The following is an 18,042-nucleotide window of genomic DNA, read 5'->3' on the forward strand; positions in this document are numbered from 1 at the left end:
ATTACTTACTCCCTTCCCACGTACAATGTAATAGATTTAAAGCTCCCTCTACCCTTTTCCAATGCTGGAGGTGGAAGAAAGCGTATGCGATGGCTTCACTGTCCCCTCTCTTCAGAATGTGTTCAGGGGGCAGTATTAAACTTTTCATTTCTAGAAGATACTGCAACAGGGGGGGAAAAAAATGAAATAAAAAAAATCAATATTGCTAAGGGGAAAAAGATAGTCAATTAGCAGCCTCCACATTTGCAATGAAGAGGCCAACCCTATTTATTTTAACATTTAGAGTCTTATTCTAGATTGTTCGAAGTGGTCGTTTAGTTTGATTTTGGCTACAAAACCCATAGACGTCAAAGAGAATGTTCGGCCACAAATGCCCACTTTGGACAATATAGAATTACCCTTAAAATCTCTAGTAGTGACCTCTTAGGTAGAGCTTCTTCTAGCAGAAAAAAAGTCTACTAAAAGGGCACTAACTGACTGACTGTTAGAAAATGTCCACACTGATAAGTTGCCATTCACCACATAATCCACAAACGGGGATATTATTTTAGGATTCATTTCTAAAAAACCGGCAAAGCAACCCAAATAAAGGTCAACATTTAAAACCCAAATAAATGGTATCACAACTATGTGCATTTTCAGAGGCTTTGACAAATCACATATTTTACATGTTGAAGGATATTCTATTAACTCCAGAATATAAAGTAGAGCAGGCACCCATTATTCAATAATTAATCATCTGAATCCATGCAGTACGTGTTAATGATTGTGCTCAGACATTTCAACACGTATGTACCATCTTCTATACTGCTACACGTGCTCTTATAATTTGGATCATGCATGTTGGGGGGGAAAAAAAAAAAAAAGATAAAATAGGTAAATTAGGATTTGGTCTCAAATAACGCTCTACACCTAAAATAAAGACTGTGTGCTTTATCGCAAGGGTGCGCAAACTTTTCTTGCTGCACCCCCCCACCCCCCGCCTGCTCTCCTCCGTTGTCGCGCCCCCCGTACCTCGGTGCGGCGTCAAATGACACTGCGGGGTCACGTGACCCGCGGCGTCATTTGCAGTCACATTACCATGGCAACCGTGACGTCACACAACCCCACGGTGTCGCCATGGTCACACGTCCTGAAGCTGTCTGAATCTCGTTAAGTAGAGGTTGCGGAGGCCTCACGCGGTCCTCCGGCATTTCATTTAAATGCCTTGGGGAATCCATGTTCCTGTCTCTATTTAAAAATGTTCTAAACGGTCAGGCCACACATTATGTTCTGATATGCAATGCAACATAAAGCATGCTCATGCATCAGGAAAATAAACCTCATTTATCCCAGAGGAATCATGTTTATTTCTAGTCTTTTTTTTTTTTTTTTTTTTTTCAAATAGTTTTATTAGGCATTGGTACAACAGGTGATTTACAGTTTCATTACATCGCCTAATACATAAACATTTTAACTTTTTCTGGGGTAAAGAAGGGGTCACCTTAGGTGACCCTGAAAAGGAGGTCCTCTAAGGGAGAGGACAGAAGGATCAAGGGGAGTGGGTGAGGGGGGGGGGGAGGGAGAACTTCACAACCTGGAGGCCCTTTCTTTGTGATACTTGGACCTACTAGGTCAGCTTTGGGGAACGGATGAGATTGGTTTGCTCTAGTGCTAGCTTTCTGTCTGTCAGGGCCTTCATCTGTTGAGGAGCCACCAGGGTTCCCATATCTTATCAAAGGCGATGAGCCTTTGCCTCAACATTGCCGTCAACTTCTCCATTGTCATCACTTCGCTGATCCTCTTTTTAATGGATTTTTTAGATGGTGTGGTTTGTCTCTTCCAGGATGCCGCAATCTCACATCTGGCCGCAGTTAGAATGTGGGAGATTAATTTCCTAGTTGTCCGGGCAATACCTGGTATTGGCCTGGCAAGTAGGAAGGTCAGCGGTTCTATAGGTAATTCTAGGTCTGTGACCTCTTTTATTAAATTTTGAACCTTAGTCCAATACTTTTCAATTTCTGGGCAGGTCCACCAAATGTGGGCCATGTCCCCTCTATGACCGCAGCCTCTCCAACACAAATCTGACGCCAGGGGGTATATCTGGTTCAACCTCGCTGGAGTGAGGTACCAGTGGTAGAGAATTTTATAAATATTCTCCTTCGTGACGGTGCATAGAGACATTCCTGAGGCTGCTAGCCAAATTTCCTCCCAAATCTCCCTTTCTATTATGATGTTCAGGTCAGCAGCCCATTTGAGCATATAGTCGTGCTCTTGGAGGGTTTTTGAGTTATACAGAATGGTGTATATACTAGAAATTAATCCCCTTTGGTATGTGTTTGCTTGACACAATCGTTCGAATTTTGTAAGGGAGGGGAATTCTGGGGATGGGCATATCTTTTGGGCAAAATGTCGGATTTGTAAGTATTTAAATGTATCCAATTCCCTGATTTTATATTTGGCTTTGACTTCTTGAAAGCTCAGGAACGTGTCAAATCTCAGGAGGTCCGCGATCGTCCCGACCCCCCCCTCTTTAAGTCGGTCGTATAGCTTAGAACCGCATCCCGGTGGAAACTTTGGGTTGTTGGGTAAGGGCGTGAGTTGTGGGCTAGCAGAGCTCAGCCCGAATCTGGTCTTGCTTTTTGACCATACATCCCACGTGAACAGGGACGCTTGTAGTTTTAAATTATGCATCTGCTTATCTCCTTTATCCAAACTCCATAGGCAGGCCTGCAGAGAAGGCATTCTGGCATATTTAGATTCAATATCGATCCAGCAGTGTTTCGCTGGATCAGCATTCCACATGACAGCTTGTTTCAATTGAGCTGCTATGTAATATTTGTGTATATCTGGGACAGCCATACCCCCTCTACTCCTTGGTGCCAACAGAACCGATCTTGCAACCCTGGGCCTTTTGTCCTGCCAAATGAAATTAAACATTCTGTTTTGTATGCTCTTTAGATCAGCGCCAGGCACCTGGATCGGGAGTGTCTGGAAGTAGTACAAAATTCTAGGGAGAATATTCATCTTAATTGAGACCATTCTCCCAATCCATGATATCTGGTAACCTTGCCACTGTTCCAAATCTTTTTTAATTGTTGCCCAGAGCGCTGGGTAGTTGTCTTGATATAGAGCATTGTAGTGTCTTGATATATTTACTCCCAAATATTTAATATATGCAGGACACCACCGGTAGTTGAAATTCAGTTTGAGTAGTTTCACTTCCACGTCAGGTAGGCTGATATTTAAGGCCTCTGACTTTCCGCTGTTTATTTTATATCCAGACACTTTACCAAAGTCCGATAGTTCTCTTTGAAGGTTCGGAAGAGAAGTTTGGGGTCTGGACAGGGTCAGAATGATATCGTCGGCGAATAGGGATATTTTAAAATTTGTTTCCCCAATCTCGACACCCTGTATATTTATATTATTTCGAATTTTGGTTGCAAGTGGTTCGATCGTGAGGGCGAAAAGAAGAGGAGATAGGGGGCAACCCTGCCTTGTGCCATTTTTAATTTGAAATCTCTCGCCCGTTCCCCCTGGGAGTTTAACCGCAGCGGAAGGGTTCTGGTAGAGAGCCCGGATTCCATCCAGGAACTTATCTTTGAAACCAAATTTTTCCAAGGTCTTATCTAGGAATAACCAGTCTATCCTATCGAATGCCTTCTCTGCATCTAGGCTCAGTAGCATAGCCCTTGTTTTGGACATGTGGACATGGTCGACTATGTTTATTAATTTACGTGTGTTATCCGCTGCTTGTCGTCCTGAGACAAATCCAACTTGGTCTGGGTGGATGAGTCTAGGTAATATGGGGTTTAGTCTGTTCGCGAGTATCTTACTGTACAGTTTTAAGTCGTTATTCAAAAGGGATATGGGCCTATAACTTCCACACTGGGTCGGGTCTTTCCCCTCCTTATGGATTATAGCTAAATTAGCTGAGGACATTGAGTTTGGTATTGGGTTCCCTTCCATAAAGGAATTGAACAGGTTCAGAAGATGGGGTGTCAGTATAGGTAGGAATTTCTTATAGTAGAAATTTGTGTAGCCGTCAGGTCCCGGCGCTTTGGAGGATTTGGACGCTTTTACCGCCGCTGACAATTCTTCCACTGTTATTTTACCATTTAACCTTTCATTCTCCTCCTCTGTCAGGGAGGGAAGATTACAATCGGCAAGGTAATTTATTATTGATGCTTCTGCGGTTGACTTTGGAATAGCGGAGTCAGATCTCAGATTGTATAGTTTGGTGTAAAATTTGGTAAATTCCTCCGCTATTTTTTTCTCATTATAGATTATCTCACCAGACCTATTCCTGATCACCGTGATCTGTGATCTTTTTTGTACGCCTCTTAACTTGCCAGCAAGAAGTCTATCAGCTTTGTTCCCTTTGTCGTAATACCTCTGACCCGTCCATTTTAAGGCTTTTTCTACATTATCCAATTGTATATCTTTTAATTTGGTTCTGGTAGCTGTCAGTAATTTGTAAAATCTCCTGGACGGGTTCAGTTTGTGTTGCTGCTCTAGTTGTATGATCTTATCCGTGAGCTCTTTGGTTAGTTTTACTTTGACTTTCTTCCTATATGATGCTATCGAGATAAGTTGGCCTCTAATAGCCGCTTTGTGGGCTTCCCACAGGATAGCTGGGGAGTCTACTGTGCCTAAGTTTAGTCTAAAGTAATTCTTGAGGGCTCTTTTGACTTCTTTTTCTGTCTCTTTATTGTTTAGGAGAGAATCGTTTAGTCTCCAATTATATGTGTATGTTTTTATAAATGGGGCCGTGAGAAATAAAGAAATTGGTGCGTGGTCTGACCAAGTGATTGGACCTATGTCTGTGTCGGTTGTTGCCTCTAGTACATTCTTGGTGGCAAGAAAACAGTCAATCCGAGAATAGGTCTGGTGAGGGGCCGAGAAAAAAGTATAGTCTCTTTGTCCCTGGTGTTGTGCTCTCCAAATATCTACTAGGGAGAAATCCTTTATAATGTCCCTGAAGTTTTTCCCCAATCTTATTGCTTGGGGCGGGGGTGGCCGACCCAGTGTGGTCGATTTGTCCTCTGTCGGGTTGAGTACCATATTTAAATCACCTCCTATTAACAAAGAGGGCAAATAATCCGGGTCAGTCTCTTCTAATACTTTTCTTAGGAAATCCGTCTGATTTTCGTTGGGGGCGTAGAGGTTGATCAGGGCGATCGCGGACCCCGCCAGCGATCCATACACCACCACGAATCTACCCTCTGGGTCTATTGTGACTTTTGTTAAATTGAAGGGGGTGCCTTGTCTAATCAATATAGCTACTCCCCTTTTTTTACTACTAAATGATGAGTAGTAACTCATAGGATACGTGTTTTGAAATGTTTTAGGCGGCTCCTGCGCAGTGAAGTGCGTCTCCTGGAGAAAGACAATATCACCATTGAGCTTTTTTAATTCTTGAAGAGCTAGCCTTCTTTTCTTATTATTCTGTAGTCCCTTTACATTGAGAGATACTAATTTAATTGGTCCTTGTTTGGCCATTGTCACCCTTCTCTATCTCAACTTTTTAGGTCCTGCTTATCCTTACAAGGACCAGTGGCTATGTGCGTAACTAGATAGTACTCTCGTTTTTTGTGGGCCTTGGTTAACCAGGGTGTGAGGGGGGGGGGGCCTGCTGGGATAGTTTCAGCAGGTAACAGAAAGAGAGGAAAATAGACCTTGTTCTGGTCTTAATGGAACAAGACCGACCTAACGGGCGGTCGGTTTGTCGGGTAAAGCACCCTTAGGGGGTGGGTCCGGTGGCGATAACCGACCGGAATGGGCGAGGAAGGGACCCTATAGATCCGTGTATTACCCACTATTCCCTCTTGTTTTCCCTATGATGAGGGGGGAGTCATGAGAGTGAGACTTGCCTCTATTTGGTGGGAAGGGGTAAGGGGTGGTCGGGGCCAATTTGGGGGGTATGTGGAGAGGGAAAGTTGGTCGTCAGGTGTTGGGGCCTGAAATCTGCTTTGATCTTTTAATTTTGGTTACTTCTACTCAATCTTGAAAGGGCCTCCTGACTTTGGGTACCCTTTCTGTTTATTATAGGCTAGGCTAGGTTAGCGAGGTGTTATTTTTATTCCCCTTATTTGGCCTAATGGGCATATTCTAATCTCAGCGGGTGTGAGTTGTATTCCTGGGTAGTTCTGTATCTGGGGGGAAAAAAGGGGGGGAGGAGGGGGGGGGTGTGGGAGGGGAGGGGCGGGAAGGGGGGAAGGAAGGGGGAGGGGGGGGAGGAGGAAAGGGGGAGGATGGACGGGGAAAAGGGAGTGGGGGGGGAGTGGGGGGGAGGGATATAGGGAGAGGGGGGGGGAAAAGGCGGGGAGTATCAAAGTGTAACAAGGGGTACAGGAAGGTGGTTCTTACACCATGAAGTCATCATGTTTCCTATAAACTGCATGGCAATATGTCATTACATTAATCACTGCCTTGTGGGAAGGGGCAACATTCAGTGGGAGATCCGAGTTTCTCTGGTACCTATGGGAGTCTTGGGATTTACAATAACCTTGACTGGGGGTGGGGGTAAGGAGGGGGAGGTGAGGTGAGGGGAAGGAGGGAAAGGGGGAAGAGGGGGGGGGATGGAAGAGGGGGGGGGAAGGGTGGGTGGGGACTTATAGGTATACAGGGTTGTAACACATACATTTAGACATCTTTTGTTTTAGGTGGTTTATACAATCATTTGCTTTTTCATCAATTACCTCCTCATATAGATATACAGTCTACATTCTATGATCAGAATTTCTTTGCTACCTTTGGATATCCTGGTCTATTCATTGGAGTAAGCAAGGGGCAGTGGGAAAGGGGAGGGACAATGGGAGAGGGGGGGGAGGGGGGAGGGGAAGGGAAAGGGGGGAGGGGGGGGGAAGGGGAGGAGGGGAGCATGTATATGTCGGCGGGGAACACAAAGGGTTAGGAATAAACCTTTGGGCACTTTTGTTTTATACTGATTATGCAACCTTGGAGCTTGGAAGGGGGAGAGAGAAAAAAAAAAAAATAGCGCTGGGAAAGGGTGGAGGGAAGGATGGGGGAAGAGGGGGGGGAAGGGTGGGGGAAGAGGGGGGGGAAGGGTGGGGGAAGAGGGGGGGGAAGGGTGGGGGAAGAGGGGGGGGGAAGGGTGGGGGAAGAGGGGGGGGAAGGGTGGGGGAAGAGGGGGGGAAGGGTGGGGGAAGAGGGGGGGAAGGGTGGGGGAAGAGGGGGGGGACGGAGAGGGGGAGGCAGGGAGGGGGGTATAGGGAAGGGAGGGCTGGGATGAGGAGAGGGGCAGGTTATCTGGGTAAATGGCCGCAATGCAAGGGGGGGGGGGGTGATAATCATTTTCCCCTCTGGAGCCTCAGTCTATATAGCTATTACAGTGTTACCATTAACTTGTAACTATATTAACTAACAGCACACATATTCTAACTATGTACAACTTAAACTTTATGCCACAGACCCTTCTGGAGCAGGTCTTTCATCAGGGGAGGTGTTCAAAACTCGGGGGAGAGGCAACTGCCTCAAATCACCCCTGGGACCTTGTATAGACCCTGTCCGGTGGTCACCGTCCTGGTCGGAGGGTTGTTTCGCTCCGTCTGGAGGGGGTCCTCCGCTTCCGCTTTGCCGGAGGAAAGCAGAATCCAGGCCGTGTCACGGGGGGATGATGTAGCCTCGCGAGACTCCGCTCTTGATCCGGCGTTGAAGGCAGTCGATGTCTCCTCTTCCCGCTTGCGTGGCCAGTCGGGACCGGTCTGGGTGAGTACCAGTAAAGGATCTTCCTTCGGAGGGGATCTTACCAAGGGCTGGTAAGGTCTTTGATCCAGCCGCGGGTGGGATCTCGCCTCGACGGGCTGCTGCAATCTTCTGACTGCTCCGGCTCGTCTGGGGCTCTGCATCACGGCTGAGTTATCTTTGTTTTGGTTGCCTTTGCCCCGCTAGACGCTCAGAGGCTCTCGTCGGGGGATCTTCAGGCTCCTGTCTCTGAGGGCCGCGTTCCTCCACGGGCCAGGATGCAGGGGGGGTCAGTCCCAGAGCTCGCACTACCTGAGGTATGTCTTCCGGGTAACGGGTGACAAAGTATTTCCCTTTATGTGGTATTACCAATCTGAAGGGAAACCCCCATTTATACTTTATTCCATTTTCTCTTAGTAAGAGAGTCAGTGGCTTCAGTTCTTTGCGGCGGTCGATCGTTTTCTTAGACAAGTCACTATAGACTTGTATGGGTTCGTCTCTGAAACAGACCGAGTCCTTCTCCCGGCAGGCACTAATTATCTTCTCCTTAGTCGAGTATCTGTGCATTCGGACGACCACATCCCTTCTCCGGTTGGGGTCATCCGATCGCGGGCCCAGCGCACGGTGGGCCCTGTCGATCTCGAGGTCTCTTTCCTCCAGATCCTCGCAGACTGTGGTGAAGAAGTCTCTGAGGTATTCTCTGAGCTGGCCTGGGAGAACCGCTTCCGGCACCCCTCTTATTCTGAGGTTTTGGCGGCGGTCGCGGTTCTCTTGATCCTCGATGTCGTCTTGTAGGGCGCGCACCTCTGCTCCCAGCCGATTAATTTCTTTGTCCGCGGCCTCTTGATGTTTGAGGGCCTCCTCTAATTTGGTCTCCAGTGCTACGGTTCTTTTTGTTAGGCCTTGTATGTCCTGTTTTAATTCGTCCACCGCTTCGCGCAGGTTGGACTGTAGGGATCGGTAAAGTTTATTATGCAACTCCTCTAGGAAGGCCTTTGTTATTCCTTCCTCCGTGGGCGGCATTTCTTGCTGCCGGTCCCGCTCCGTTGCCGGCGACTTTGCTCCACGTGCGCCAGGCGAGGAGGCGCCATCTTGTTTTTTCAAGCCCGAATCGGAGCTCTGCTTCGCCGGGGGGAAATACTTTGTAACGCTCTGCCCGGGCTGGGTTTTTGTTTTATGGGACATGCCTGAGTGGTTAGAGGTTTGCTGCATATATTTTGCGGTCGGGAAAGTCGGGGTAAATCTATATTTAATTCGTTTGCAGCATTAGGGTCTCAGGAGCTCTCCTCTTACCCTTCCGTCTCGGTCGACGTCATCGACACGCCCCCGTTTATTTCTAGTCTTTAAAGGCCCACAATTCCCTAATTTTGGTAACATCATACTGTACATCATTTCTTTATCCGAAACATGCAAAAAAAATTAAAACATGAAAACTTTCCCACACAAAGATCCTGTAAAAAACAAAATGAAATGTGATCAAATATTTTTTTTAAGCAGAGATCTCGGTCTCACAGGTGTTTGATAATTTAAAGTTAGGATTAGCGCTTTGATTTAGAATGTTCATTTAGAAAATTTTACAGTATGTGCATCTCAATTATCATATACTGTACCATCACTGAATTCAACCACAGAACATTGAACACTTAAACATGAATGAACTGGTATGACTCAAGTATGTCAAGGACACAGATAAAGACCAATACTATATATATATTTGTAATTTGTTAGGTTAATAGGGCACACATATATAACCCCTGTAAACTGAAACCCTGACCTACATTACCATATATAAACTTATGTCAAGAAGGAGTGCTATTGGGTAGGTGACAATATATAAACAGAAGACAGAGAACCCCAATGCTACATCCAACATGACAAATCATATAGTTAAATACTGATCTGTTCTTGCAGACCATGTCAAGGTGGTGACATGGTCTGCCAGCTTACAAATGCTTTGGCCAAAGAATTTAACTAAGTGGCCCTCATTTCTGAGAGAACAGAGCAGTATTTAACTATATGCTTTGCCATGTTGGATGTAGCATTGGGGTTCTCTGCCTTTTGTTAATAGGGCACACAGACTTAACACCAACATGCACGTTCTTAGATAACCTTGGGAATTAACCAGAAGGATGAGTTTAGGAAAATCATGCAGCGCGGTCAAAAGATGTTGGGCAAAATTTGGCCTGTAAGCATGCATCCCTCACCTGGGGAAACATGTTACACTAATGTTACTAGTCTCAGATGATCAAAATTCATGATGTAAATAGTTATTGGGGCACTGACTCCTAACACAGTTTCTAAGCCAGTCATTGGAATGCAATGTGTGTTCATGCAAAAAGCCAACAGGCGGCAGCAGTTACTATACTTTTCCATAGATCTGGTGGGGTGATTAATGGGAACTCGATGAAAAACATCATGTTCACAATGTGACTTCTTGCTTTACAGTTTATTACATTGCCAATGAGTGCCCATCTGCCAATGAACCCCTTCAGGACTGGACTATCCAGAGCTGAAAGTGGTCTTACTTGGTCACCTTCAGTGAAATCATTTAAAAATGAACACCTATTTTTGTTTCACTTGAGCATTAAAGAGCGCACTCTGTTTAAGTGTTGGGGAAAGTTATGTGTATGCAGTTTAAAAGGGTTGATGATAAAGTACTACCAATCAGCACCATTAGACTTTGAGTACTGCATGTTTCTTTCAATACATCATTTCAAACATCATGCAACTTTTATTTTATAGACATACTTTTGGCACGTGTGGATTAAATTCTACTGCTCTGTGAATGGCTTCAACAGCATTCATTTCCGCCGTGCTGAGCCCTCGCCGTGATGCGGCTTCTGGAGAGAATCTGCAAAACGCAAAACAATTATACATGTGAGTGGAAGTTGCTAAAAAAACAAAAAAAAAAACCAAAAGCTTGTATAAAACTTGATAAACAGCATGAACATGGTAAACAAAATTATTATTCTTTTTATAGGATATTAGGACTCATGGATGTGTGTGTGTGTATGTGTATGTGTGTGTGTGTGTCAATAAGCATGTCTTGCATTAAGTTGCCATACTAAGCTCACTACCCTATAGGAACCTTTCTAGCGCAAACTCTTGTTTTAAAGAACAAAAATAGTATGGGTAAAAAAGCTAATAATCAGAGCATATATATATATATTAGGGACGTTTTAATGAAATATCCCAACCTAATGTACTGGTCAGGTTGGGAGTGAGCTTGGTGCACCAGGAGTAGGAGGGTTCTACTCGGTGTTGTACCAACGTCTATTACATGCCCACAATGTAGGCAAAATATCTACCCCAGTATATGGTGGGGGAAAGGGAGAGGGGGGGAAACAACCAGACCATGCAATCTCTTTCTCACCTCACACCTCACGGCTAACTCCAAAGCTGTACTTGGCAGGCAGACACCACAGGGAAAGCTGTGACAACCATTGCCCTGCCCTCCCAAGCTGGAGTCGCTGTGTAGGGAGGAAAGATGTTGCAGTAGGTACTGGCGATCTACAGGACAAAAAAAAGAATGAAAAAGAAAATTACTTGTACTTTCAAGAGAGCACACGAAAAACAGCATGCGGTCTCACCGTTCGAAAAAAGGAGCTAAGACTTGCTTCCTTTGCTCGGGTATATGGGACACCCTCAACTTTTCATGTCCCTGATCTACAATGACTGTTGACAAAACCTACAAAAATAATAAAGGTGCAGTGTATCTAAACCTCCTAATTTATTTGCGTCCCCCATCTATGAGAGATTTTAGGTCAGGTTTGGGAACCCCCTGCCACAGCTGTTGGAAAGGGGCCTTCAGCACTGACACTCCATAAGTAACTTACAGTATAGTATGCTAAGGCTTGTCTAGCAGTCCTACTCACTGGGGTTCCAAGTGCAGCCCACATTCTATCTGCTTTACATACACTCAACTTTGAAAATCTCCTAAGTGCAGGTGATATGTAATAACAAATAAGCATCACAACATATACTGGTGAAATGACAGCGCTCAGCCCTCATAACAACTTCTCTAATAATTTACCATTGTAAACTTGGTTTCATAAGTTACTATATGGTTTATACAATTTACACTTTGGTACTAATATACAGTAGGTTTATAAAATTATTTATTAATATCTATTAGCGCAAAGCTTAGTAACAGATAAATACTATAGAGAAGTGTTAGTAATGGGCTCATAACAGAGAAACGTTTTTCAGCATCAATTCCAAGCAAATATATAAACAATAAAATATGTGATAAAAATGGTAACAACCGGTTTTATGCAGCTCAACCTTCACTGGACCTTCCCTCGTGGTCCTCAATAGTATGGGGCGAGATTTCAGGGAGCGCAGTAAACCGGGAAATACATACAATAGAATTTAAAAAAGAAAGAAAAACACAGAATGGTGCAATGCTGATAGTTACTGGCAGCTGGTATATAGTGAACTTTAGATAAGTATGCACTCACATGAAATAAGGATATGTGTCGGGCTCAATGTCCCAGGGAAAGACTCCTGTAATGGCTCTCACTAGGGGCTGGGCAGCCAAGGGTTAAATCCCCCTCTTGTCTCACCTGGGTAGCAGACCTTATGAAACAAAGACAAATGGACACAATAATGTAAAATGTCACTAGTGTATTTAAAAAAAGAGCACAGTAACAGGAGGCTACTCACATAGTAGCTCTCTGCCAGGGCATTTGTACAATACACATCAAGGGATACGTCCGCCGATAGAGGTGAGGGTCCCGCGGGTGTGTGGGCTTCTGCACCGGAGCTGGTGCGCTTTCATCTCCCTCCGTTGTTTCTTCCGCCGGCACTTCAGCGTTTCTCAACTCGCGCGGTTGACGTCTGCGCGTGATGATGTAGACCGTCAGGAATCCCTTGCTAGATCGCTCGCAATCAGGACTCTACACGTTTCGCAGAGTTACGTCGTCAGGGGTCCTAGATTGCGTGAAAGTGGTCCTTGGTTCCTTAAGTAGTGTCGTGTAGCCAATCCTGACAACTCAATATTTAGCAAGTCCTTCTTGGTGGTGGCTCGTGACATATCAATAGCAATATGATAAACAATACATACTAAAATACAAAATACTTTAATACTTCCAGAAATACAATTAAAATATATAGAAAAGTGCTACATTAAAAGAAACACCATAATATAGGCCTTCTTTTAATGTAGCACTTTCTATATATTTTAATTGTATTTCTGGAAGTATTAAAGTATTTTGTATTTTAGTATGTATTGTTTATCATATTGCTATTGATATGTCACGAGCCACCACCAAGGAGGACTTGCTAAATATTGAGTTGTCAGGATTGGCTACACGACACTACTTAAGGAACCAAGGACCACTTTCACGCAATCTAGGACCCCTGACGACGTAACTCTGCGAAACGTGTAGAGTCCTGATTGCGAGCGATCTAGCAAGGGATTCCTGACGGTCTACATCATCACGCGCAGACGTCAACCTCGCGAGTTGAGAAACGCTGAAGTGCCGGCGGAAGAAACAATGCAGGGAGATGAAAGCGCACCAGCTCCGGTGCAGAAGCCCACACACCCGCGGGACCCTCACCTCTATCGGCGGACGTATCCCTTGATGTGTATCGTACAAATGCCCTAGCAGAGAGCTACTATGTGAGTAGCCTCCTGTTACTGTGCTCTTTTTTTAAATACACTAGTGACATTTTACATTATTGTGTCCATTTGTCTTTGTTTCATATGGTCTGCTACCTACGTGAGACGAGGGGAATTTAACCCTCGGCTGCTCAGCCCTTAGTGAGAGCCATTACAGGAGTCTTTCCCTGGGGCATTGAGCCGGACACATATCCTTATTTCATGTGAGTGCATACTTATCTAAAGTGCACTATATACCAGCTGCTAGTAACTATCAGCATTGCACCATTTTGTGTTTTCTTTCCTTTTTTTATTCCATAGTATGTATTTCCCGGTTTACTGCGCTCCCTGAAATCTCGCCCCATACTTGGTGTGATTAGATCAGAGATAAACACCAGTACTGACAAAATCACAAGGGTGCAAAAATGATTTTTTTACATGACTGTTTTGCCAAAACAGAAAGCTGCAGGAGGATTTCACATGACAATTGGTAAAATGATGGCAATATGTATATTTTCTTTGGGTAAGGCTAACATTAGAGCTATAAATGGATGTTTTAATTTCCAATAAAGGCAGGTAGTGTACATCGAATGGTTCCTTCTGATAGATGGTTTACATAAATGTCTCTTTTCTTACACAACAAGATAAAGAGCTCCTTGCAGTTGCAGCAGAAAGCAGGTGTGCCAGATGAAGCCCGGCGGACAGTAGTTAACACAAGTCTTGTGCAGAGTTTCAAAAGAAATCCATGTTATTAATTGAGCCGTCGGGTACTTTGCTGAACAGACACCCTAATGCACTTACTTGTCTGACACTGCTCTGGCTTTGAGCAGCGCAGCTGTGTAGCATATTGTGGCTGATTTTGGTAAGCTTATATCTGTGAAGAAAAAAGAAAGCGGATATCAGTCATTTCTGATGGGTGATCGAATTTCATAAAAATAATGACTTGATAGTGCACGTACAGTATCTGTTAAGCAAGTTAAAACAGTAACATTTAGAAAAAGGTCATCGCCAATCTCAGTTCTATTCAACTACGTTAAGTTGAGGCTGAAAAGAATAGAGAAACCATAATGTACTGTACAAGTGAATTTAACGCTTCATTTGTTTGTTTGTTTTTGTATGAATTTTGACAACATTAATGAGGTGCCATATTTTGTTCTCATTAAATTCCTCTCTCTATTCCTCGCATTTTGTATTGAATGTGAACTAGTGTAATCGAGTTAAGGATTCCTATTTACACAACAGCAAGTACTGAAGGTGCACTAAAGGGAAAGCACTTAGCCATCTAACAGACTATCAAAACATGCTAAGCCCTTCACTGCGAAAGAGGCCTGTAACACATTGCTTCACGTTTCATTCATGCTACATGCAATAGCGTTTCAAATATAGCAGAGATATCAACCTCATTAGCGAGATCTGGGGACTGTACACCAAAAATGGCACTTCCATGGAAGAGTACCGACCCTTATACGGGAAACTCAACTGAAGTGTATAGGACTGGTGCCAATATAAATCAGCCAGAGTCCAAAATCAGCTAGACTCCAAAATCAGCCAGAGTCCCAAATCAGCCAGAGTCCCAAATCAGCCAGAGTCCCAAATCAGCCAGAGTCCCAAATCAGCCAGAGTCCCAAATCAGCCAGAGTCCCAAATCAGCCAGAGTCCCAAATCAGCCAGAGTCCCAAATCAGCCAGAGTCCCAAATCAGCCAGAGTCCCAAATCAGCCAGAGTCCCAAATCAGCCAGAGTCCCAAATCAGCCAGAGTCCCAAATCAGCCAGAGTCCCAAATCAGCCAGAGTCCCAAATCAGCCAGAGTCCCAAATCAGCCAGACTCCAAAATCAGCCAGACTCGCACGAAATCGAAGAGTTGACAGATCTGATAGAGACCGTAACGTATTAACTATTCAAAGCTCTCTCTCTCTCTCTCTCTATGAAGAGATCAGTGCATCTCGAAAGCTCGCACAAATAGAAGCCTTTCGTTAGCCACAGAACGGTATCGTCTATTCGTTTTTGATTGATTGAGAAATATATATATAAACAAATTGACAGATCTGATATAGACCTTAAAGTGTATATATATATATATATATATATATAAACAGAAAGAGAGAGAGAGCGCACGCCCCATAGCATAACACTGTGTATTTATTATGAAAAAAAGGAAAGGGAAGGGGGGGGGGGAGGAATCACACTCACAGGATAAAAATGGTTAAAAGGCAATTTGTGATTATATCACCACCATCCGGTTCTGTACTGCGGAATTGCGTCTCTGTGGGCTCCTTCAGGACTGCCAGTTGAAGTCACCGCTCACCGGATTCCTGGGGTGCCGTTTGCAGTTAGATTGCCGTCCAAGAACTCAGCTCTCCACTCCGAATGGCCGCCGTATAGATCACACGCTGGATGTGGCCTCGTGCGCGTGCGCAGCGTCATAGTGACGTAATCGCGCTATCAGAGTCCCTGACGCGTTTCGTCACCGCTGGGCGACTTTCTCAAAGGGCTGATAGTAAACGGAATGAAGTCCTGCATATTTATAGCCAGTCCATCGCTTAGCAACCCACGAGGAGAACAGTAATGTCTGCCTATTCCTCGCAATCCTCTTTTTCCTTCACTCCATCAGTAGTTTGTAGTTTTTAGTTTTTGCTCATTCCCTTATCCCCACATTTACCCCCCCTCCTCCCCCCCTTTTCCCTATCCCCCATTTCCCTTTTTTTCCCAGCCCTATCCTGTCCCCTCCCATCCCTATCCCCACAAAAATTATTCACCGTATTGTTTTTAATATAAACACACTTTCATTCACTATTTAATATTAATAATTATTTAATATATAAACATTTTTATCTTAAATTAGAATTATAGTCTCACTTGAATAATTATTCTTTATTATTTTTCCACTTTTTTCAACTATCACTTCATTTAGTTCTAGCCCTTGTTCCTTTCTCTCTCTCCTCTCCCTGTTTATTAGATCTCCATTTTGAGTATATTTATAATAAGAAGTTGGTCAAATCATTCAATACTTACGTATTGATTCAGAAACTATACACTGATTCTTAACATCCTTATATTATTGTCTCTGTGAAAATGTATTTACATGATTCATCATGCTTGAATTTTATCATTATAACTGTAGGAGAGGAACATATACCCTGCTTTATAAATATTTTATAATAGTTTAATAATTAGATACATATTAGTATATATACATCAGTATATTCATCTATATATAAATATCTGTGTGGTTTTAGCTATAGTTCCTATTACACATATGTAGAAGGTTAGGACCAAGTACATGCAATATTTATTTATTTTAGCTTGTTTAGTAGTATATATCTATTGATTTTTCGGTTGCTCATTATATATGTATATAATAATTTGTTTATATGTGCATGGTGTTCTGATGGGGAATTAATGGTTCTCACTATTTATTTTTATTTAAATTATGATTAGTAGATCTTTAAGTACTGCTACCCCTGCTTTTAAATGTGTGTGATATTATTTTGAATGATTTTTTATACTATTCATTATATTATGTTTATTATATAACAGGGGATAATAATTTTTATGAATCTAATATCATTTCTAATTTTGCTTTTTCATTTTACCCATTTATCAGATCATCAATTTGAATCATTTTTAGAGTTTTTAAAGTTTTTTTATATCATAATAGCAATGTATTTGAGTGTATATATATGTGCATAATGTTTTTGTAGATCTTTCCCATAGTTTGTTTCCATATATATACATGTTTATATATATTTTCTATGACCTGCCATTCAGTTAGTCAGTCGTTTATCATGTGTTAAATCATGGTGCAGCACATTGAGTTTTTTCCCTACCTTACCAGCTTATCATGAGTTAAACCATTACCCTATTGTGGGTTGCTAAGCGATGGACTGGCTATAAATATGCAGGACTTCATTCCGTTTACTATCAGCCCTTTGAGAAAGTCGCCCAGCGGTGACGAAACGCGTCAGGGACTCTGATAGCGCGATTACGTCACTACGACGCTGCGCACGCGCACGAGGCCACATCCAGCGTGTGATCTATACGGCGGCCATTCGGAGTGGAGAGCTGAGTTCTTGGACGGCAATCTAACTGCAAACTGCACCCCAGGAATCCGGTGAGCGGTGACTTCAACTGGCAGTCCTGAAGGAGCCCACAGAGACGCAATTCCGCAGCACAGAACCGGATGGTGGTGATATAATCACAAATTGCCTTTTAACCATTTTTATCCTGTGAGTGTGATTCCTCCCCCCCCCCCTTCCCCTTCCTTTTTTTCATAATAAATACACAGTGTTATGCTATGGGGCGTGCGCTCTCTCTCTTTCTGTTTGTAGATACTTCTGGATGTGGTTTATCCCGTGTGAGAGCAGCCGGAGAACCCCCTTTGTCAGCATTTTCTACCTCCATCTATGGACTAACATTTAAAGGACTGGTTGGACTTTATTTATTTATTTACATTTGTATTTCTATTTTTCTTTTTGTATTTTTTGCACTTTAGTATTCCTTTTTTGCACTCAACTTATTTGTGTATCATTATTTAGTTTATTGATATATGTATGTATTTTCTATTGTATTTTCAATCTTAAATTTCATTATATATATATTTTTTGCACCACAAATACACAATTAGTTTTTAATACTATAGTCACCCAATAGTTATAACACTTGCAGTCCTACTCTGGCGCTACAATTTTTGTTCCTTCATATATATTATCTCAATCTTTAAATCGTTAATACTTTAAGGTCTATATCAGATCTGT

General features: G+C 43.3%; 1 protein-coding gene across 5 annotated transcripts in view; it reads right to left on the reverse strand.

The window, feature by feature from the left end:
- ST7 (suppression of tumorigenicity 7) overlaps window positions 1-18,042 on the reverse strand; it is a 189,938-nt gene that overhangs the window by 23,618 nt on the left and 148,278 nt on the right. For 4 of the 5 annotated variants that reach the window (XM_075599973.1, XM_075599972.1, XM_075599971.1 and 1 more), the window contains 3 exons: window positions 14,090-14,162; window positions 10,435-10,537; window positions 10-160 (listed from right to left, as the gene is read on the reverse strand). In XM_075599973.1, coding sequence (XP_075456088.1) covers window positions 10-160; window positions 10,435-10,537; window positions 14,090-14,162 — 327 coding nt within the window. The remainder of the gene's footprint in view (window positions 1-9; window positions 161-10,434; window positions 10,538-14,089; window positions 14,163-18,042) is intronic. The other variant, XM_075599969.1, reaches the window with a different exon arrangement.

This window comes from Ascaphus truei, chromosome 5 (genome assembly GCF_040206685.1).
Source record: "Ascaphus truei isolate aAscTru1 chromosome 5, aAscTru1.hap1, whole genome shotgun sequence".
NCBI classification, from domain to species: Eukaryota; Metazoa; Chordata; class Amphibia; order Anura; family Ascaphidae; genus Ascaphus; species Ascaphus truei.